Here is a 23,342-nt window from a genome sequence, read left to right on the forward strand (position 1 = left end):
CAAATTGCCCTTTCTAATTCGTTGAAGAATTGAGTTGGAATTTTGATGAGGATTGAATTGAATCTGTAGATTGCACGTGTTAGCAGAGGATGAAAACAGGGCTACTCATATGACTTCTTTGGGTAGGCTTCATGTTAGTGGACTTTGTCTTGCCATGCGGAGAATTCTTTGTTTTGGTGAATTGGCTTAGAGGCCATTCTTCCCCTTGGCTTAAGACCTGCTAACAAGCTGTTCTGACTAATAAGCCTTCAGCCCATATTTGTAGCCTATAAATATTATTCTAGCTGAAGACTGTGATAGAGCAGAATGTGAGGTTGGGAAGAGCATTCTAATTCCTTTCCCTTCAGAGATGGCTGACTCCTCACAGAACCAACATGTAGAACATGTGGGAAGCAGATGGCTGTGCTGCTGAAATTCCCACTACTGGACTCACTTGTCACTGACGGTGTTTAGCTAAGTTGTTGGGATTCTAATTACAACCTGATCCCAGTCTTAATATATGGTATGTTATTAATGTTTAATAAGAACATTATAATTCTTTTTTTCAGTGATGTAACCTACAAGATCATTTTAGTTTTGTTTCTGTAGTACCTGAAGACCACATTGTATGTACATATGTGTATGGACTCTTGGTTTTCAGAGATTGCTTCTGGATCTCTTTTGCTGTATTCAATAAATTAACAGAAAGGGAATGAACAAAACATGTAATACAGTAAGTGGGAAGATAGGCTTTTATTCTAATTACACGTATTGTGTATTATTAGGTGCCAGAGCTGTGCAGGCTAATGAGTTGTATAAAATGCATCTCTTGCCTTCAAAAAAATATATTCTACATTTCTTCCATTGAACCAGCAAGTAGCACCCTGCTTACTGATCCCTGGCTGATTCCTGATCTAGATTGTTGAGTGTTCCTTAACAGTGCAGCCTAACAAGATTAATCCCAGCATAGTGAAGTGCAGTTTTTGAGATTTTGGTAGGCAGAAGTAATGAGATAAGACTAATAATGCCAACACTGATACAGACACTCAAGAGTGGTGGGAGAACACATTAAAAAGTCTAGAAGAAGTAACACATTCTGGGTACCATCGAGGCATTTAGATTGCTCAGCAAAACGAGAGCCTAACTTTCAATCAGCCTAATAGTTTAAACAGAAGAATGTTCTTTTATGATAGGTGAGAAAATGCTTTTGGAAATGTTGAAGGAATAAATTTATTCAGTGTATTTCTTCCACTTAGAGAGCTGCTTTGGCTTGGCCTCTGAATTTGCAGAGAGCAAAAGGACCTATTGTAGATTAAAGAGAAAAAGGAGGCAAAACCCCTGGCATTCCACAAGGCAGAACAAACTGTTAGGAAGATAGATATACCAATAGCCTTAACAACGGAGTAAATAAAGCCTTTCCTCTTGAAAAAATACATTCATGAAATATTTATCTAATTAAATATTAACAAAGAATTAGTGAAAATACCTGAAACACTTTCTCTTCATAGGACCCTGACACACCCCTTAAAATGTTTAAATCTCAGAATCATATCAGATTGATTCAGGCAGAAAAGAGTACGGGTCTCTGGATGGGTAAGTACTCTAGACAAGACTCTTACATTACCTTTTCTCAATTCATTGATAAGAAGGACCCAAGTTTAACAATTTTGTGATTGAACAGGTTGCCAAATGTCAAACCCCTTCAGTGAGACCTAGCGCTTCCCTAGTCTCTGTATGTATGTGGGAAGAATGAAGAAAATGAAAGCCATTTGCTCTGGATCTAAGGTTGGCATTATGCAAATACTTCTCTGCTTAAGGGCTCCAGTGAGAATAGTACCTTCCACCTGGCATTAGCTCTGAGTGGCTTTGTGAATTCCTTTGGTCTATTATGTTGGTTGGTACTTTGGCTTCTTCGGCACCCAGCACCAGCTGATGCCCTGATCTGAGGCCCAGTTGGACAGGGTTTTGCTCAGTACTGTAGCTGTCTCCAGGGCATTGTTCTTGAGACTTCCAACAGGGCAGATTTGTGTAGTTAGCCCATCTGGACAAGATCTGTAACAAGTAAAGCTCTGTGCAATAAGCTCATCTCCATAGTCCACCCCCACCATCCCCGCCTCCGGGCTGCAGCAGCCTGACACCCCAGCCCCATCAGGGACAGTATCAAAGAGATACTCTCTGCTCCTTTCAAAGGGGTATTGCTTGTGGCTTCTCATCGATTGGCACTACCTGGGCAGAAATAGGAACATAGGGGCTCTCTTCCCTTTTCAATGTAATATCCTCCTATAAACCAATTTTTAACGTTTGATTCTTTGTATGAGAGTGCTCAAATGGCCAATAAAAGTATTTTCTAGATCTGCATATGGTAGTGCACACTTTAATCCTAATACTTGGTATGGTTAGACAGGAGGATTATAAGTCCAAGGCTAGCCTGGGCTGCAAGTGAGTTGTAGGCTAACTTTGGATATACATCAATACCTTTTCTCAAAAAAAAAAAAAAAAAAAAAATCTAGGCCAGCTACCTTGATCTTTCCAAAGTACTTTCTTCAAAATCAAGGGAAACAAAAGGATATCTCAATGAATGAGAGAGGTCAGACAAATTCAATATGTAAATAGAGAAAGAAGGCTGGTCTTATCCTTGCACTATAGCATTGGACTTGTTGACTTTGAATTTAGAATTCTATGTAAAATGATGAAGTTAATATGAGGGAGAGATGAAACAGAGATGGAGATGGGAAAAGAGAAGGAGGACAGTTGGAATGGGCAGAGGAGAGCTCTGATTACATACTTAATTTTTTTCTGGGTCCAGAGAAAAGGACTTTAATATTTTAAGATACTATTTGTTTGTGTATTCCAATTGCAGTCCTCACGCTTTAATCTTTCTCATCTTATTTTTGTGTTCTTCATGGTCAGATCACTTCAAAGAACTCAATGTACCAGGCCCTGTGTCTCCATGACTTACAGTGACACAGCAACCCACTCTATTCTGACCTTTCCTGTAGCTTTACTGAATAATCCTATGGAAGAAGAAAGGGAAGCACAAAAGGGTAAAGAAACAACCCAAATTATGGCTCTCTGCCTTCTACGACTATTACCTAAGATAGATAGAACCATTGTTTGTTTCCCTAGAAGCCTAGATAAGGGACCCTATCCATGCCTAGTTTCTCCTTAGTAACTTCAAAGCCTATTCTATTTCAGAACAAGGTTGTATGGCACTGTTATTTTCTTGCCAATAGGAGGTAAAGGAGAAAGAAGGTTCTGCAAAATAAAGAGAGCGGAGAAAAAGGAGAAACAAGAGAGCAGTAGTCTGTCTAAATAGTGTTTCTGTAGTCCACTTCTTAGATTTTAGTATCTTTTATAGCACCCTTCCTAATCATTAAATACAATTCTTAAAGAATAAGCCTCCCCCTCCCTTTTTCCTCCCCAGCAGCATAATAAAACTTGTGGCTGTGCTATTTGACTAGGGACTATAACAAATATGTCTGGAACCAAGAAGCTTACATAGATCTGGAAGGGTACAGAGTCCTGGGTTCTTGCCCCAGTTCTGAAAATGTTATCTTTTCTAGGAGAAGTGAACCTACTCCTGTTGGTCCATATAACATTTCCTAGCCCAATGCAGCCTATGACTACATTGTTGTTAAGAGGTTCAAAACCTGTGTCTTTGTCTTCCTATTGGTAAGGATATCTGACTAGGTCATTGAGGGCAGAATTTGTGGACTGAAAGGACAGTGGAAGGGAAAGCAGTGCCAAGGAAAAGCCAGGCTCTGAATACAAGTAGAAAAGATGCAGATAGCAAAACCAAGAATCCCACAGTCTAGATATTCTTCACAGAGGAGCCCCAGCAATGACAGAAAGTCATTTTGGCTTTAGCCACGTGGACAAACAAAGGGAAATGGCAGAGTAAGCAGTCAATCTGGATGAGGGTATATAAGCCATGTTTGTAAGTACAGCTACTATTGGCACTAGGCAGTCCCCACATAGCTTGGCAACTGGTAATTGAAGTTATGAGTGTGAGGTCAGAAGGAACTGTTCAAGCTCCTGAGAGAGTCTGATGGAAGGGAAAAGCCCACCTGGGTGAAAGCAGGAAGCCAGCAACTGTACACTATAGCCTCCACCCTGTTCACAGTGCCTGGTGGATATCTTCTGACCTTAGCACTTTATAGACAACCCAATAGAAGATATTGAAGACAAGAAAAGTAAAAGGGAAGACAGCCCTGGAGATGGTGTCAATTCTCTTGGCTCGGTCCACATAGAGTTTCCTCATGGTTTCTCCTTCCTTTAGAAGAGGGGTTGGAGGTTGGGGACTATAAATGCTGGAACCTTCCATTGGACCTCCATCCCTTGCTTGTAAGCAGTGTCCTAGGCCATAGCCACGAAAATAGAAGCGGCTCTCTCTTATGATGTCTTCTTCCTATAATTACAAGAGATAAAAGGTGGTATGTATATGTGTGTATATATATATATGATATATATAATATTTATGTATATTAAAAAGCTATATGCTATGGTTTCATTTACAGCCATGCATTGAGTTCCCTTTGAAAATGTGTAGCAACATTTGGAGTCATCTAAAACCCACTGAAGTGCCAACATCTCAACGTCAAATCCTGTGACAGGTAAACAGAACAATAAAACCACCAGACAGTAAGGCTGAGATATTTTGACTTGGTAAATTGATTTTAATTAATTTTAAAAGCTTTAGAAATAGTTTGTGTGTAGATAGTACATTTTAAAGCTAATTTTGAATGAAAGCATGGTGGAGGTACATTTTAAATAAGCAGTAAGCAGCATGATCATTACTACAATAGTTGGCTGACAACTGAGTACCTATGACACAGCTGGGAAGCAGGAAGCAAGGACAGGAAGATAGAAATCAAAGAAATTGAAGGGAGGAGGAGGAGGAAGTGGGAAGAACCATCCACAAGAGCTTTACTTCTGGAAGAAGCCCTCAGCCCCTCTACCCCAGAACTTACTTACTCTATTTTCTCATTTTAGAGCAGATTTGAGAAATAATATCCTTCAAATAGAAGATGATTATATATATTAAAAGTGTTGAATGCTCTGCAGTAAAAGCTTCAGCTAAGAGATTGCCTGAAATGAAATATCCTTTCGTCTGATTTCATCTATCAACTCAAGTGTGCCCAGCACTGAGGAGGTTCCAGAGTCTCTCATCCCCAACACTGGAGAAGTCCAAGGTAAAACAAGAACAGTAAGCCACCCTAGCTACCTGACATAGTTCTTTAACATATAAGAACAAGGAATATATATACGTACACATATATATGACATATGTCATATATATGTATATGCAGAATGAGCACAAAGGTGTTAAACATTTTGTACAATTTAAAGGACACTGTAGGATGTTTATAACAAGGCCTCTGCAGCTACAGAAATCAATGAAAAAGTAGTTGATGAGATACTGGTATGGTTGGTAATAGCAACGCCTTTATTATATCACCCAAAACTGACCTGTTATGAGGACAAGCCTGGCCATCAGTGGCAGACAAACTCAGGCCACAAACCCTTTCCCTGCTGTCTGTTAGTTCATATATATACAGATTCATTCCTATGTTTCCAGTGGCAGGAACCATGCTTGGACCCTAATTGATACTCAGAAGATGTCTGTTGAATAGACAACTGGGCTGATAAGCCACATGCTTCAGGATATGAGGAATGGAGTGGCTTTTTGTTCTTGGATGCCAATATCTTGTTAGGGTCCCAAACTAAAGAGTCTACTCAGAAAAGTATCTTGTTCAGTTATGAAATATTTGGCAGGAAAAACAATTATTATTTGCCCCACTATACAGTGGTTCAATAGCCTTTTGCTTCTATAAATGGAGGAACACTTTTTTAAAATATTCATTATTTTTATTTGAGGTGTATGGGCATTTGACCTTCATGTATGTCTGTGCATCATGTGTGTGTACTGGTGGGGTCCTGGAACTGAAGTTATAGATTGTTGTTAGCAGCTATGTGCATGCTGGGGATTGAACCCAGGTCCTCTGGAATAACAGCCAGCCAGTGCTCTTATCCTCTAAGCCATCTCTGCAGCCTGTGAGGAACACTTTGAACACAGGAAAAAATTAACGTCTACCCACCAGAAAGCTTTGCTATCTTGTTCTTGAAGTATCGGGGTCTTCGTAGAGAATTAGATGTGTATATATCAGAGGCAGTTCACTATCCTGGCTTGTTAATCTTGAAAAGTTACAGTTTGGCAGCCTGAAGGCTCTGCTCATTTATCATTTTGGCCTTTTCTTAGTCAGAGATCTTTATTAATCTCACATGTATTCTATAATTAATATTCACACTCTTGCTACAGGGGAGATTTGCTGGGACCATTGGTATGCAAAATATCTCATAAGGACTTAAAAATGATAGGGCTAAGAAAAGTAAAAGAAATACTTGCTAGCATTGCAGTATAACTGTGCCGCACTGTTCACCTCGCCACCCAGCTACAAAATACAACTACAGAGGTTAGGCATTGAGAAAACATTCTGAGCGAGGAACTTAGATCCAACTGTAATTTCTGTTTTTATAAATCCCATTATTTCCCCTTTTATCCAGTAAATCTAAGGAAATTATGTGGAAATATTTCTCAGGCTAGAAGAAAGTAATTTTATACAGAAGAGAAAATATATCTAATAAAGTAAGCTATTCTTGGTTCTTTTTAGTTTTAATATGTATCTTTTTGGCTTGCGCAGCAAAGATTAGTGCCCTAAAAGAGGCCTAAATTTGGATATTACATACTTAAGACAAACTCTGAATGATGAGGGAGTGTCTATGGCTTGGGGAGGAACAACATGCCATTGAATATCCCTTTGCTCTTTCTATGGCTATTGAAATTGAGTTGAATTTGTTTCTACTTATCTAGGAGCCAAGTGGTGGAAGGCTAGAGAAGGAAGCTGGGAGATAATGCCCAGTGTAAAAGGTGGACTATGAAGACGGAATAGAGTAATAAATATGGAAGTGAGACAGTCAGGGAGAAAAGAAACTGGAGATGGGGGAGAACACTCAATGGAAGATGGAGAGGTGAGCAGGGTTCTGAAAGTAAGGCTCTGAGAGGATTTGCTGGTATTTTGTAAATTTTCTAGTTCTTAAGTTACTGTTTTGATAATAGCAAGGATTCTTGTCTATCCAGTTTGACAGCCTTCACCTTTGGCTGGTGTGCTCAGAGCCAGGGGCTAACCCTGCAGGGATGATGAAAATAAGGGTTTCACCTTTTCCTCTAAATTCCTTAGACCATCAGGGAAGGCAAAGGGCATGTAAAAAAACATCCTCATTTCCTGCACTGCCACAGGAGAAGAGCAAGCACCATGCAGGGGAGACAAGTGGGGGAGGAGGTGGTACTAGGAGCAAGATGAGTAGCACGGTAGTAACTGGAGTAATATTTGTTACTGGGACAGCAACACAAGTGTTTTACGTATGAAAGGGACTCTGGAGTATTTGAAAACCTGTTCTTTCCTAGGAATGTAAAGTTAAAAATCATTAAAAATCAAACTATGAATCGAAGAGTTTGGTACCTGGAGAAAAGTTTCATACAACTAAAGAAGAGGCAGAGATGATTATTTTAGGAAAGGGAGCATCCTGATTTTTTTCATCCCCTAACTATGTACATGTTTTCCTACCCCTTCAATGAGGTAGGAAAATCTTTTTTTTTTTGTCTTTTCTTTTTCTTTCTTTTTTTTTTAAATATTTTTTATTAGGTATTTTCCTCATATACATTTCCAATGCTATCCCAAAAGTAATCTTATAGGCAGGTCTCTGGAAGAATGAGTCTTATTCAAAGATATGTAGTTGAAGATCAGTCCACTAGAGGGCTCACTCTTTGGGAACCATGAAAGAACTAAAGAAAGGAAAACTAGGAATTCAGAAGAATCTGTATGAAATAGGAGCCCCATCTTCCCCAGAAAGGAACCATATCAAGAAATGTGAAGTCATATAGATTGTATGATCATTGGAAGTCATAATAGTGGTGTGCCAGGAGCAACTGAGGTGGGAGTTGAGAGTTAGGAGGAACAAAGCATCCTTGTATTACTATGTCTCAGGCTAAAGTCCGTGTGTGTGTGTGTGTGTGTGTATGTGTGTGTGTGTGTGTGTGTGTGTGTGCACGCGCGTGCGCGCGTATGTTACTGTGGATCAAACGCAAGATTTATACATACCCTTGGCAAGCACTCTACCACTGAGCTAGACCTGCTGCCCCCTAGAGTCAAGATTTTAACAGTGCGTTCAGGTAATTTGTTTTCTGTCCTCCAAAAAGTAATTATGTGCTGTGCATTTTGGGTTTGAAGCCTCTGGATTAGACAGAAAACATGGAATCAAAACTCGAGACACTGTGTCTCTGAAGATTAAGCAACCAGTACCAAGGCTTTCAGCTTTGCTCATAATTGGAACTTGCTTTTCTCAGGGTAGCCTAAGCACCTCTGTTGTCATGACAACTTACCTAGTGCCTATTGTCTGGGCAATTGAGGGAAAACTGCTTCTGTTGTCATGACAACAACTTCCTCTTCTATCTCCCCTTGGTGATCACTCTGTTCTGGAAGAAATGGGGCTAACAAACAAGAGTGAGGAAGACCACCACCTCAAGCCTACCAACTCTGAAGTGCCTGATGTTCAAGACACATTTCACCAATCAGAAGAGGCAAGTAGTGGTCTTTCAAATTCAGTTCAAACATGGGGACCATCTTACAGTGCTCCATTTGAAAGGCACTGGTGTCTGACTCTTAGTTCTTAATAGAGGATGACTTAAAATACCTTCCTTCTGTATGCAAGGAAAACGAAAAACAACTATCATTAATTCTCAAAGCAATAACATTAATGCTAAGCCAATATATGGTTCTAATAGTGGCAAATATATTTTTGTTTGCTTGTTTTGAGACAGGGTCTCTATGTAGTCCTGGATATCCTAGAACTTGATATGTAGACCAGGCTGGCCTTAAACTTACAAAACCTTCAGTCTCTACCTCCCAAATGCTGAGATTATGGGCATGTGCTACCATGCCTAGCCTGGGCTAATATATTTTAAGCGTTTATTGCATGGCATACTCTTAATTTCTCTACTGCCTTATTAAGGGTTAATGTCTCATTGAATAGATAAAGGAAACAGTACCAGAAAAACTAAGTATTTAATTTAACTGTCAACAGCCTGGGACTAGAATCTAGGATTCCCAATTGCCTAGTCCTAGAGTCCTGGGTTGGGTTTGTAGTAGTAATAGGAAGGAAAGACTCCAAAGGAGAAGGAAAGTGGGCTCCACCCCTTTGGTACTCACCATACGCTGACGTCTCTGCCTTCTACGAAGTCTCATAAATTCCTTATGCTGACGAGAGACAAAATTGACTGCAGCATACTCAAGCAAGGCAGCAAATACAAAGAGCAGGCATACAGCCATCCAGATGTCAATTGCCTTTACGTAGGACACCTGCAACATCAATGAACAGAGAAGTTATCCTTTCTGGAGTCCTTCCATGGACTGTCCAGTGGATTTCTAATCCATATCAATTGCCTGTTATTGTTCAGTTTTATCCTGAAACTTCTGTGGTTTTAAAAATTCTGTCATGTTATGTATCTTTATCTGAAGGCTACGCATCATCCTTCATCTTTCTGCAGTCTTCCCCCTCCACTTTCATAAGCCTATCCCCTTACTCTTTATTTCCCTTCTTTGTTATTCTTGCATGCCCGTTTTGCCTTCTCTCTCTTCCTATTTTATTTCTTTTGATTCTTCTCTTTCAGTAAATAAAAATGATCAAATCACATTTGCTTGCCTCTGGGATGCCCTGGGTTTCTCTTAGCCATGGGAGGTGTGTGGAGTCAGTTACTACTCAGAGAGAAGGAGTTTCAGCAGAGGTCACTTAGTTAAAAGGTGATACTAGGACTGGAAAATTTGGAGGTTTGAAATCACTGGCCTTGACATTTGCTTTGGTTCTAGCCTCACTGGCAGACTAGAATCTCCCCCGTTCCTGTTCGGCTGTTGACCCTGTGGAGTTTTCTGCTGCTTTTGCAAGAGTCACTGCTGAGGAATGGAGTACAATGGTAAGCTAAAGCTTCATCTCTCACCTTGGAGAGAACAGGGCAGAATCCTGAGGGAGTGGTACCTAGCCCTTCTCATGACACTTCAGTAATTGCAGGGCTCTCTTGGCACCCACTCACCTGCTTCCTACTGTGTTCCTCTTATTACCTGCCTTTGGGAGCTTTGAAGAGCTTTTTTTCTCCCACTTGCCTGGTAAAGGTTGAACACAAACCTCCTCAGGAAAAAGGCTCAGCTGGATGGGTCTAAGAGGAGGGACAGAACTTCAGTTTATTGAGAACCTTTCAGTTCCTTAACCAGAGGGATTTCCTGTGTAGCTTTGAGCTCACTCCATATAGCTTCATCTCAAGGGTAGGATTTGTGAAAAGTGACTCCCTTTTATCAGCTTCTGTATTATAGAGCACTGAGATTGCTGCAGACTCCAGCTATAGCAAAGGTTGCATTGGATACATTCTCTACTTACTGGCTTTCTCTGTGAGAGTAGAGATTGATAGTGGAGATTGCATCCATGACTTCCTGTGTTACAGGCATAGTGCTTTACCAATAAGCTATATCCCCAACCTCCTATCTTATTGGTTCTTAACTCAAAAGAAAGTGTTCTACCCACACGAGCATTTAGCAGTGTTTATAGGAAATTTTGGCAACACAATTTTAGAGTGGTCATAGCTACTGGCATCTAATGGGTAAAAGACAAGGGTGCTATAAAGCATTATAAAGCACATACCATTCCTCCCTCCAAACACACACACACATTTGCTCTAACTGACATGTGAAAGTTGGCAAACCCTGCTTTACTTCTGGGCAATTCCACTGAAAGAGTAGGAATGGGTTATGCAGATTAGGAATTCCTTGGTGCAGTCTCCTATTCAATACCTATGAAGAAGGTATCCTATTTAACTGTCTATCTCCCAGACCCACTGGGCTTTCAAGGACTTCAGATACAGGAAGGGATCCCTGATGTTAATCTGAACTTGACCACTGTTTATCTCTATAGGGGGGTTTGGAATAACTTACAGGTTTCCTAGCAAATGAAAAATTAGTAGGGGAAATATCATCTACTAGACTCCTAGATCTAATACTCACTCTTTTTTAACTCTGACACCTGATAATTATAAAAAACATTTATTATGTAATTATTATGTGCCAAACACTGTGCTTGCATATCGATACATTAATTTATTTTTCACAGTAACCTCATGGAAAGGGGTAGCATTCTTAGTCTCATACTACAGGCAAGCAACTGAGAGACAGTTTACCCAAGGTCATACTATTAGGAAATAATGAGGCTAGGATTTCAACCTAAGTCTGCCTGACCTACGCTACACTTAGTCTCCCCTATAGCAATTTCATAAACCATCAATATCCACATTATACATTGCCTGAGTCTCCAGTGAAGAAGTCTTATATGGAACAAGGAATGAGAGGTTTTTATCTGAGGGCCAGGTTCCCAACAAATCAGAATAAGAGGGAATATTAGAGGCAAGATTCATTATTCTTTCATGACCAAGTACAGTACATAGTATGTGCTCAATAAATATTCGTTGAATGAAAAAAGTGGCCTCACTGCCTGATTTGCTCAGAGCCTTGCTGACCATAAGGACTTTGAGGTGACCTTTAAATTCCCTACATGAATACACGATGCAGGGAGAACTGTTCTTAGTCCCATCAGCACAAATTTTTCTGCATAGTCAAAACATAAACAGGCCCCAGATGATCAGAGTCTACTGTCTTTAATTGCTATTATATTTGCAACCTCAAAATATTCTCCTTCCCCCCAAATAAATACTATATTTAGAGCACTTTGTAATAGCACCTTATTTGTTATAGAAAGAGGACAGAATTCAGTTCCAAACTCTACTGTTTCTTTGGTTCTTTCTGGTCATCATTCACCTTGAGAAGGTCACTTAACCTACAATCTGCATTTTTACCTGTACTATGAAAGAATAGGACTATCTGTGATAATGCTCCTTTGCATGCTTGTGTTTCCCAAAGAGAACTAAGTAAGGCAGAGTTTCTAGTCAATCCGTAGCGTTCATGTTGTTATGCTGTTCTGGAGAAGAGGAAATGTTGAGTGGCAGCTATTGCCATTGGCAGTTAAAAGCCAAATGCAAGGTATAGAGGAGCATAGCAGAGCATGCAATGAGTGGGAAATAGGGGGCTTGATGTCAGGCAGGTTCTTTTTGTATATCTCTTCACCTTAGGCAAAGAGGCCCTGGATCCAGAGCTCTGAGTTGTCATGGTGAGGACTGTGGTGATGCCAAGGCCTACACGAGCAGGGGCTGCATCCATGTTGATCCAGAAGGAGACCCAGGACAGGATGACGATGAGTAGGCTGGGGATGTACATTTGAATGAGATAGTAGCCCATCTGCCGCTCCAGGTGAAACTTTACCTCAATGCAAGTGAATTTTCCTGAGAAAAGAAACGAAGTATTTGGCTCTGAGTCTCCATACTGCAGCTTAGCCTGAGGGAGTGTAGGTCAGGAATAGGGCAGCCCTGCTGAACCAACCTCTGGGATGCTCAGCTGGCCCCAGATAGTGCCAGATTTCAAACTGTGAAAGCTCTCAACTCAGCCCTAAAGATTGCCTACTTGCTCCCAGAATTTTTACTTCCAGAATAAGATTTTTCATGTAACAATTACAAAAAGAGGACAAAGAGTAAGAAGGCCCCAGAATCAAATTCTCTGAGGTTGAATCTCAGGTTTTCACTTAATAGCTATGTGATCTTAACTAAGTCACCCAAAGCTTTTGTTTGTTTGTTATGCCTTTTGTTTTTGAGACAAGGTCTTTTTATGTGGTCCAGGGTGACATCAAATTTGGAATTCTCTTCTGAGCCACCACGCAAGTTTTTTGCACTAGTTACTAGCTTAGAAACAGACTGACTAACAATAGCAACTCCATCATTGAGCTGTTAGAAAAGTTAAATGAAATGCAGTGGTTCAGGTGCTCAGCACAGTAACTATTTCAGTTGTTAAAGCGTTGTTAAGAAAGAATTAGTTTGGACTTCATTTATATTATACCATTCTTCCTTGCACTTGCTCATATCCCAGAATCCCAGCTAGAATAAACTCTGTGTCTTAAGCAGGTGAGAACAACCATCTAGCATACAACTGGAAAAGATTCGCAACAGAGATCATCTGCTCTGGATCCTGGAAAGCAGGTTCCCATAGACCAGTGGTTCTCAACTGGTGGGTCGAGACCACTTTGGAGGTGTAATGACTCTTTTGCAAGAATCACCTAAGACCATCAGAAAACACAAATATTTAGATTATAATTCATAGCAGTAGCAAAATTACAGCTATGAAGTAGCAATGAAAATAATGTTTTGGTTGGGGGTCACCACATCTCGAGGAACTGTATTTTTAGGTTCACCGCAGTAGGAAGGTTGAGAGCCACTGTCACACAGTATCAGGAATCACTATTGTATTCTGCCATAAAGCAATGCATTGGTTCTAGGCACACATCTCAGTGCTCTTCTTTTCCCCATACCAGCTCCCTTTACTTTATCCTGATTCCCATGGCTCAGAAGCCAAGAAAACAGTAATTTACAGCTTCTTTTAAAACCAGAGGCGTTTGATAACACAAGAGGAAAAGGAGACAATTTGTATAGCTATCTCTAAGTATCCACTGGGAGATGGCTTTCAAGATTCCCCTTACAGATACCAAATCTGTGGATGCTCAAATCCCTTATACAAAGTGGCACCATATTTGTATTTAAAATATGCATACCCTTCCATATACTTTAAATTAGGTCTATATCATTCATTTAAACTGTTTGTTTGTTTGTTTGTTTGTTTAGTGTGTGTGTGTGTGTGTGTGTGTGTGTGTGTACACGTACGTACATTAGAGGACAACTTCAGTAGTTAGTTCTTGACTTCCACAATGTGGGTCTCAGGAACTGAACTCAATTCATTTACCCACTAAGCCATCTTGTCAGCTCTATGATATAACATAATAATGATATGGAAAAAGTCTGTACATATTCAGCACAGATGAAATTTATGATTAATACATATCTTTGCTTTGTTCTTTTTTTATTAGATATTTTCTTTATTTACATTTTAGATGCTATCCCCTTTCCTAGTTTCCCCTCTGAAAATCCCCTATCCACTTCCCCCTCCCCCTACTTACCAACCCTACCCACTCCCACTTCCTGGCCTTGGCATTCTCCTACACTGGGGCATAGAACCTTCATAGGACCAAGGGCTTCTCCTCCCATTGATGACTGTCTAGGCCATCCTCAGCTACATATGCAGCTAGAGGCAGGAGTCCCTCCATGTGTGTTTTCTTTGGTTGGTGGTTTAGTCCCAGGGAGTTCTGGGGTTACTGGTTAGTTCATATTGTTTTTCTTCCTAGGGGGCTACAAATCCCTTCAGCTCCTTGGGTTCTTTCTCTAGCTCCTCCATTGAGGGCCCTGTGTGTTCTATCCTGTAGATGACTGTGAGCATCCACTTCTGTATTTGTCAGGCACTGGCAGAGCCTCTCAGGAGACAGCTATATCAGGCTCCTGTTACCATAATATAGTCATACTCTGTACATAACACTGAATCTTATCCTTTTTTTCTATTTGTACTTTCCCATGAAGCTATAAGAACTGTAAAAATATCGTGTTCATGACTGTATATTATTTTACCAAGTAGATACACTGTCTTAACTTCTACCATGTGGGTGAATTTTTAGAACAATTCCAAGTTTTGTTTGCAATAATGGGAGAAATGTAACTAAACCCAATGAATATTTTGTAATATTTTCTTAAAATATATTCTAAGGAGTGGAAGTCCTGTATAAATAAACAGGAAAAAAAATAGCTTCCTAAGTACTATTTTTCAAAATACAGTGTTTCCTGAACTACCTACACACACCATAAGTCTCATGATACTTGTTAGCCATGCAAATTTCTAGGTATTTCCTCTAGTATATGTAATCAGAATCCCCGAGAGTTACAGCTTAGGAATCAATATTTTTAAAAGACTCCCTAGGGGAATGAATATATTGAGTACAAAAAGCTTGGAAACAATTCATCTACATTCAAATTACCATCCCCCCTCCCAAGTCTCTATCAATTTCTACTCCCAGCTGCAGTTTCTAAGTTCAAGGAACTGTTCCCCCCTCACTCCCACACAACTAAGTTGCTAAAGAAAATGAAGACCCAGCAACTCTTGGGAAAGCTGAAGTAATGAGCTGTCCAGTTTGGAAAAACAGTTCCTCTCCACTTCCCTTGCTCTACATGCAGAATAAGAATGTGTCCTGATGTTCAGGAGAGCTAAACAGTGGAGATGACTGTGGGAAGCATGCATGCTCAACTACCTTTTCCCTCAGGCCTGTTTCTTCTATTTGAGCATAACTATTGACAACTCCTAAATGTAGATTTCCTGACTTTTCACACAGAAATGACCCTAGGAAAAATAAGACATTTTGGCTGTTCATTGTCACAGAGCCCTTTAATCTGCAGTATCTGAGAGACATACAAACATGGATTGTAATTCTGAATCAATTAGCTGTGTGACAACTAATTCAAACTCTCACCTCTCTCTGTTAACTTTTTTTTTAAGATTTATTTTTACAGTTATGTGTTTTTTCGTGTTTCTGTGAGTATGAGCATGTCTCAGTGCATGTGTTGAGGTCAGGGGACAGCTTGTAGGAGTCAGTTATCTCCTTTCATCGGGTATGTTCTGGGGATTAAATACAGGTTGTCAGTTTTACCTACTGAGCCATCCCTATAGACTTTCTGTGTTCTTTCTTTGAAAATGGTGTTGATAGCGTCCTCCCTGATGAAATAAGGTTTAGGAAACATATCTCAACTGTTGAGATTCTAGTAGAACATGGTTGCCTTATCCTGTTGTCTCTTACCTTGAGACCTTCTAGTACCTCACAGATAATAAAGACTTGCCTGATTCTTACCTGTATTGTAGTGCTTGGTACAATAACCTAGATCCTTCTCATCCCGCAAGATAAATTGCGGTAGAGTCAACCCCTCAGCCACTTGGACAGCAGGAGCATCTTCTAGCCACTCAAACATGAGGTCATTCATGGTGTATCCAACTGCAAGTGACAGAGACATCAAAAAAGTTTCAGAGTGTTTGTTTGGGGTGAAGATAGAGGTGGAGTTAAGGTTAGCAAGGATATGGAGTTGAGTGACAAGATTTGGGGTTTAGAAATGACATACTCAGCTTGGAAAAGGAAATGATTCTGAAGAGGGAATTTCCTCAGTTGTCTCATGGGCCTGTACTAAATGAGCAAGTCAGAAAGATCCAGACTCCTCTACTAACGTGGATCTCAAGCTTGGGAAATGCTTACAGAGAAATTACTCTGGCAGACTTGGAATGTAGGCCAAGAAGGTTGGAAAGATGTCAAGGACCCCAGCTGGGAACCTCCTGCCACATCTTAAGCCCAGAGGAGTGAGCATGTGTACCAACCACATGTCCTAAGCTGAGCCTTAGAGCCAGGGCTTCTGCCACTTTTCCTCAGGGAAGAGAGAACTATTTCTGTCCTTCCAGTCATGCATGGGAGAATGTGCATACCACAGACTCCTAGCCAGGGACTTGAATCGGAAAATATTGAGAGTTGATAGCTGAACATGCCAAGTTGCTCACAGATTGCTTGCAGTTCATGAAGGCTTGTGTCCCAGACATGACCATATTCTCATGTGTAAGAGGAGACTGATGTTTACAGAATGTAGTATAAATCCTACTGTAGTTGTGTGACTTCAGGTGAGTCATCTACTCTTCTGTAAAGTGAGGCTAGTAGAGCTTGTCCCAACTAAGTTTGTAAAGTTGTTGTGAGGGATAATGGGATCCTGCTTGTGAATATGGTGTATCAATTCTAGAGGGCAGACCAAAGAGCACTTTCTTGGCACCTCTGTTCCCATGTAGTAGAAACAGCACTACAAGTTTTCTTCTCTGAGGAATATCTCCTGTCCTGATCTTATAGTTTTTTTACCTCTTGAGCCAGGTAAAGAAGCACATTTGTATACATGGCTGGGAGGTATTTTGTTCCTCAGCCCTATGGAATGGTCAGTCCAGCAAGTAATGTGGGAACACAAAACCCAGTCTGGGCTGGGTGTCAAGGAGCCTTGGCTTCTATTCTCATCCACAACAAGAACTGATTGTGTGTACTTGGGAAAATGTCTAAAATATCATTAACTAGCTGTTACTCCAGGCCTTGCCTTGTGATTCACTAGAAACACTTACAGCTTTCCAGCTGCATTGTGCAGGTCTGTATGTCCATTGGGAAGTTCTTGAGGTCCATTGGGCAGGACAAAATGAGGGTCAATCTGGTGGGAACAGTAAAAAAGTAATGGCATCAGTTTGCTGGGTTCCAGCACTGTACAGCATGGACCATCTTCCCACCCTTCTACCTCCATCTGGCTTCTTCCTCTTGATACAGAATCTCCTTGCTATACACTAGGTGCACCTGATGCTGTAGAGAACATTCCCATTCTTGAAGATGCGCAGTAACTTGTTGTCTGTGGTCACCTCATGGAAGTTGGCCCCTTTCTCATTGGCAAAGAAGAGGTCTGGCTTCCAGATAGAGTCGAGCATGGATGGGTCTAGGTCCAGAGAGTCATCTGGATATTCTCGGTAGGCCAGACGTGGGTCATTCCACTGCTGCCGCAAGAAGACATTTACCCGGTAGTCCTGGAAGGGTGGAGAGGAGGGCCTATCAGATTCAGTGCTTTTCCCAGGGTTCCAATAAAGCTAACATGAGCAGAAAGGCCATGAGCAGGAAATGCTGGAGATGCATCTTGAGGGCCAATAGGCATTTTCCAGTGGAGAAAGTCCAGTTGGCGCAAATATGGCAAAGATGGGAAGGGATATTTATTTATTCATATCTTACCTACTATGTGCCAGACTCACTGATAAGAGCTTATTGTTTACTTTTGGTAGGACAGGAGGTTGAACCTAGGTTCTTGAGCATGCTGGGCAAATACTCTATCACTGAGCCACATCCTCATCTCCAAGTGCTTTCCTCGTACACACCGTTTTATTTAAACCTTGCATCAATCTTGTATGGAGAATGGTTTCATGTTCTACCCTTTACGTATGAATAACAAGGTCCTGGGAAGGTTGATGTCCACCTGCTTAATACAGATAGTAGGTGCTAGAGGTGCAATTTGAACTCAGGTCTTTCTAATTCAAAAGCCTGTGCCCTGCCTTGGGTTTCTTCACATATTTGATGACCATTTTTTAGGCTAGTTTGCATTTAGCTAGGGAAACTCTGGACTAAGAATAGCCTCTCAGTCATCAACTCAAATGTCCCATGGCTAAAGCTATGATCACAAAGCAAGAAAAGGGCAGCAGAAAGGAAATTCTTGCAATGTGGTGGCACACTGGAATGGAAGTGGGGAATAGGAAGACCCCTTACCATGGTGGTCTCAGTGACGGAGCCAAAACTGTTGATGAAGATGTTGCAGGTCACATTCACAGGTGGACCTAAGGGTAGCAAAGCATAGCCCGTTGGCAGGGCCTTCCAGAAATCTCAGTGTAGTTTCCTTAAGTCCCTCTCTGAGCTTCAGATCAGGCCACTCTGGAGCAAAGACTGATAGCTACACAGACCCACAGGCAAGGGGGTAGAGGCTTGTTTTGAGCTCTGAGCTCTAGCCTTAGACTTCCAGCCTCTTTTCTTAAGGGCAGCGAACAAGTTCTGCCTAAGGAATGTGCCACCCGAAACAGTAAGCATGGAGGGGACTAAGTACGTGGACCTCTCTTACCTTTGAAATTGGGCCTAATCCTAGCATCATATCCAGATGTTCGTCCCATAAGCTTGTCCAAGAAATCAGAGGGGGACATAGGCTGGGATCCTTTAAGCCCAGATTTGACATCCTCTTTTGCCAAAGCCACACTGGATGGGAGAAGAAAAGAAGTTTGAGGATGGTTGCACAGCTTGTGCTTTCCTGCCCTCATCCCCCTTGGGTGGATTTGCCCAGCACACAGGAAGATAAGCGAGAATGATTCTCTGCTGTAGTAAATGAGAAGAGCCAAGCAGTTACGAGCTTACATGGCTGCCCAACAATAGTTCTGGGAAGTGGCTTTCACATAGGCTAAGTCTTTTTACTCTTAATTCTCACTACATGATATTAAGGCTGTTGCCTCCATTTTCCAGGCAAGAAAACAGGCTTAAGAGGTATAGAAACAGAGGGGGAGTGGATGGGGGGGGGGGGGAGAAGGAAGGCCAGGGAGGAATGGAGGGAGGGAAACTGCAGTCAGGATGTAAAGTAAGTAAGTTAGTTTACTAATTAATTTTTTTAAAGGTAGTTACTTGCCCAAAGTCTCAGAACTTCTGAGTAACACAGTCAGGAATCAGTCACTGGACTAAAGACCTACTTAGTGTTCTATTCCTGAAGACACTTTGAAAGCATTCAAAGAAGAATGACATCTCACCCAGTGTGTTAATATGGCCTAGCCAAGGATAGAAGGAGTTTTAGAACAAGCAGCTTCTCTGAGACCTGATATCAGTTGCTTGGGCTTCCTGTAACATTTCCAGGAATTAGGACCCAGCTTCTTTGGGAGTAGGTCTGATTTGTGCCTGCCTGCCTTTTTCTCCCCCTCTCTCCCTCTCTCCCTCTCCCCCCTCTTTCTTTCTTTCTTTCTTTCTTTCTTTCTTTCTTTCTTTCTTTCTTTCTTTCTTTCTTTCTTCCTTCCTTCCTTCCTTCCTTCCTTCCTNTTCCTTCCTTCCTTTCTTCCTTTCTTTTTCTTTCTTTCTTTCTTTCTTTCTTTCTTTCTTTCTTTCTTTCTTTCTTTCTTTCTTTCTTTCTTCTTGGCATAGCAAGAAGGTGTGTTTAAGTGTAGTGTCATGGCCATTACAGGCAGGTGAATTCAACTATGGTAATAACCCGGGATAAATAGCCATGGGAGAATTTCCCAATAGAGTGATCATACTGAAGTAAACTCCCATCTTTCTCTACCTAAGATCTCGATTTGGGGGGAGATGTGAGTATGTTTTGGCCTGGCATCGAATCTAGCCTCTTTTCTTTTGCCAGTCTTCCTCCTAAGAACTGAGGAGATGAATCAGTGGATAAAATACTCACTGTGCAAGCATGAGGAACATTGTTCAGATCCTCAGCACCCAGATAAAACTCTGGTAGACATGTAACAACACACATGTAATCCTATCTCTGGGGAGCCTAGCTTTCTTGTAACAGTTAGACTCGATGAAACTGGCTAGATATAGGTTCAGCAAATGCCCCTACCTCAATATGTAAGATAAAGAATGGTCAAAGAAGACACTTGATATCAACCTTAGTCCTTTACACATATATGCACAACATGCATGTCACTGTACACCCACATGTATTTGTGCCTACACATATATAAACATGTATGCATACATACACTTAAATTTCCCCAGTAATTCTGTGTTCTAGTCAGTGACTGATGGAATCATTAAAGGAGCAGAGGTACCGCATTAAATGTTTCACAGGCGTTATCTAGGTTAGTTCTCATGTCAGTCGTCCCTGATTATCTCTGTTAAAATTGGTTCTTTGTATCCAGGAGACACTGTTCCTAGGACCCCTCTATGGATAATATATAAAGTGGTATAGTCTTTGCATATGACCTGTGTACATCTTCCTGTATACTAGTAAATCATCTCTGGGTTCTAATACCTAATGCACTTTAAATGTTATACAAGTAGCTGTTTAGGGAATAAAGACAAAGAAAATCCAAATATGGCCAGCACAAGTGCTAATAAATATTTTGAGTCTGGGATGTTTGAATTTGAAGATGTGGACAACTGATGAGTATGAAGACCTAACGGTACATAGATTATGAGACTGGGGATTTGTAAGGTGTAGGTGAAATGACTTCTCTAAGGGCCTATAGCTAGTGGTAAAGCCAGAATTCAGAACCAGAGCCAATAACTTCAAGACTTAATGTATCTATCCCAGTACTTGTTACAAGACAAGCAACCCAGGATGTTCTATTAAAGAACCAGAGTGAGGAAAGGCCAAGACCTGTCACACTGACTTCTTAGAGTTAGATCTTAGATTCTGAAAGCAGGAGGAATCCCTTGCCCTGGGGACAGAGGCCACCCTGCCCACTGGCAGGAGTAGCCAGAGCAGGTGGCTTAAGTATATACTATGGAAATCCAAGGAGGTCGGTGGGGAAGGCAGCCGTCTGTAGCTTCACCACAGGATATCCACACCAGCCAGGTGCTGCTGCTGCTGCTGCTGCTGCTGCTGCTGTTGGCCATCTGCCACCTGCCTGCTGGGAGGCCACATGGCCCTGCATACAGAGCAAGCAGACCTCTACTGTGCTCAGCCTCACTCAGGTCACCTCTCCTCTGGTCCCTGTCCTAGGACTCTAAGATAGGCTGGGAATCTTCTGTCTTCAGTCCCGAAGCCTGTTTTGGTTACCAGAGTCTGAGATTATCTTGTCTAAGGAACTAAGACTAAGAATGACTTTGTGAAACCATTCTATCCACCCTTTAGTTCCTGGAAAGTTCCTAACACTCATAGGACCTAGAAGGGTCAAGAACTGACAGTCCCCATACAAAGTCCTGGGGTGGTATGAGGAGAGAATTTTGATTAAGCTGTGGGCTACTTGGTCAACCTGTAGCAGGTCACTCACTACCCTTCTCTATGATCCAGTTTCCATATATACAACAAATAGCTTGAAGCTAGGATTCTCTAAGAGCCTATCTTGCTCTAATGACATCCACTTGTTCTTGGATCTTGAGGCAGCCTCCCCTCAACAAAGGTCAGCAAAGCCCAACCCAGTGTCCCCTTTATGTTTGTATCCTGTCAGCTCCCTCTATGCTGCCAGTCCACTTTTAGCTGTTTTTTCTTTCTAAGCACACTGTCCCACTGTGCACCCCTTCCTGCCTGCCATCATGTGTCTGCAAGCAATGGGGCTGAAAGTACCTCAGAAGCCAGATGCTCTGGGACACGCCTTGTGTTAAGAGGGAGGAGACATGGCTCTGGCATTCACTCTTTTCACTTTGTGAGGTGTTCCTTTGAAGACCACTGTAGCTGAGCCATAGCTATCTTGTCTATTCAGCATATCCTGTCAACCTAGACCAGCTCTTGTTAAAATGCAAAAAGAGCAAATAAATGGTCAGGGGACATTCAAAAGGAACCCCAAGAATTCTTTCCCTGCAAAGCCAGGAAATAACTGCTACCTAGTGCCTCTCAAAAGGGCAGTGAGCAGCCATGTGTAAAAGGGCAGGGTAACTGCAGAAAGCTAAGGTTCAGGCATCCCAGCTCCAACATGCTGTGGTCCCGTGGCAATCCTGTACCACCTGCAGCCTATTTGGCAGGCATCTGGTAGATGTTTCTGTCATTTTTAGAGGTCCAGGTGATATGGAGATAAGGTTCAGTTACAGGATGAATGACATCCGTTTTAGGGCTCAGCTACCTAGCCCCTACCCAGACCCATGCAATTCACCCATACAGATGCTCCTATACCCTCAATGGGGCTGCACCACTGTACTGGACAGCTCCTGGTCCTGACTGAGGAGGGTGTGTCCTCCCCTGATGCCCTCCAGACAAGGTTTGTTTTTTCAAACTTAGAAGAAACTGTGGGAGCTGCCCAATCTGTTACCACCAGCCCCCAGTTAGTGTTTGCATGCTCCTCCTCCTCACCCCACTGAACTCACCTGAGGAGGACCTTCCCTGGCAAGGTCCAGAGAAGAAGGAAGAGGCTTGCTGGAACAAGAGTTGTCATTCTGCAGGGACCTTGGAGTCCTTTCTCAGCTTGGCTGCCAAGGTGAGAGCAGGTATCCTGTCGGAAAGCCAGTAGTATAGAGCCCCTCTCTCCAACTTGGACTGGAATAAAGAGCCTGTGTGGCTGGGCTAGGAGTTGAGCGCTCTTTCCACTCCTGCTTCTTTTCTGCTCTGTCCTTAGCAGTCAGGGTCTAGAACTATTCCCCTGAATAGATCTGAACCTGACACAGATAACCCTACCAGCTCCGGCTTGAGCTTGTCTTAGACTGAGAAGGGCCTCAGCCTGCCGGTCAGGGAACCAGAAAAGATTCTCTTTGGGTAGCAATCACTCTCCAAACCCTGGAGAGTCTTGGAGGGGAGGGAGGAAGGAGACCGGTAGAAAGATGTTTCTCTCCCTCCCACATCCCCCTAGATGCACCCTTTGAAAGCAGCAATTTAAAGGCACAGTCGCCAGTAGCTGGAGTGGGGTTCCCAGCTTGTGTGAGTACTAGGGAGGAGCCTGGGCTGCTGAGCTGCCACTTGGGGAGAGCCTGAGGTGTTAGGTCCGGCCTCCAACTCTAACAGGAGGAATGCTAGCTCATGTGTAGTCAGTAGTCAGCCTTGTTACTCCTGTACCCAGCATCTTTCTTTTTAGCCTGGAGTCAAAGTGGAGCCCTAGAGTTAAAGACTTAATGCTTTTTCT

The 23,342-nt window shown here is 41.9% G+C and overlaps 1 protein-coding gene and 1 long non-coding RNA gene across 3 annotated transcripts in view; one reads left to right on the plus strand and one right to left on the minus strand.

The window, feature by feature from the left end:
* Positions 1 to 6,970, plus strand: part of LOC115030101 — an 18,931-nt gene extending 11,961 nt beyond the window's left edge. Inside the window, exons 4-7 of one of the 2 annotated variants that reach the window (XR_003835727.1) lie at positions 2,890 to 3,023; positions 4,497 to 4,592; positions 4,972 to 5,171; positions 6,851 to 6,970. This is a non-coding gene — a long non-coding RNA (uncharacterized LOC115030101). The remainder of the gene's footprint in view (positions 1 to 2,889; positions 3,024 to 4,496; positions 4,593 to 4,971; positions 5,172 to 6,850) is intronic. The other variant, XR_003835728.1, reaches the window with a different exon arrangement.
* Positions 4,073 to 23,105, minus strand: Glra4 (glycine receptor alpha 4). Its single transcript, XM_021153318.2, has 9 exons — positions 22,594 to 23,105; positions 18,710 to 18,840; positions 18,364 to 18,431; positions 17,413 to 17,636; positions 17,190 to 17,272; positions 15,901 to 16,041; positions 12,198 to 12,412; positions 9,246 to 9,395; positions 4,073 to 4,387 (listed from the first exon to the last, which is right to left on the minus strand). Exons 1-9 carry the CDS (start codon positions 22,659 to 22,661, stop codon positions 4,097 to 4,099), a joined length of 1,371 nt encoding a protein of 456 aa, XP_021008977.1. The 5' UTR covers positions 22,662 to 23,105; the 3' UTR covers positions 4,073 to 4,096.
* Between the last annotated feature and the right edge of the window lie 237 nt (positions 23,106 to 23,342).

The sequence above is a fragment of the Mus caroli genome, chromosome X (genome assembly GCF_900094665.2).
Source record: "Mus caroli chromosome X, CAROLI_EIJ_v1.1, whole genome shotgun sequence".
Lineage (NCBI taxonomy): Eukaryota > Metazoa > Chordata > Mammalia > Rodentia > Muridae > Mus > Mus caroli.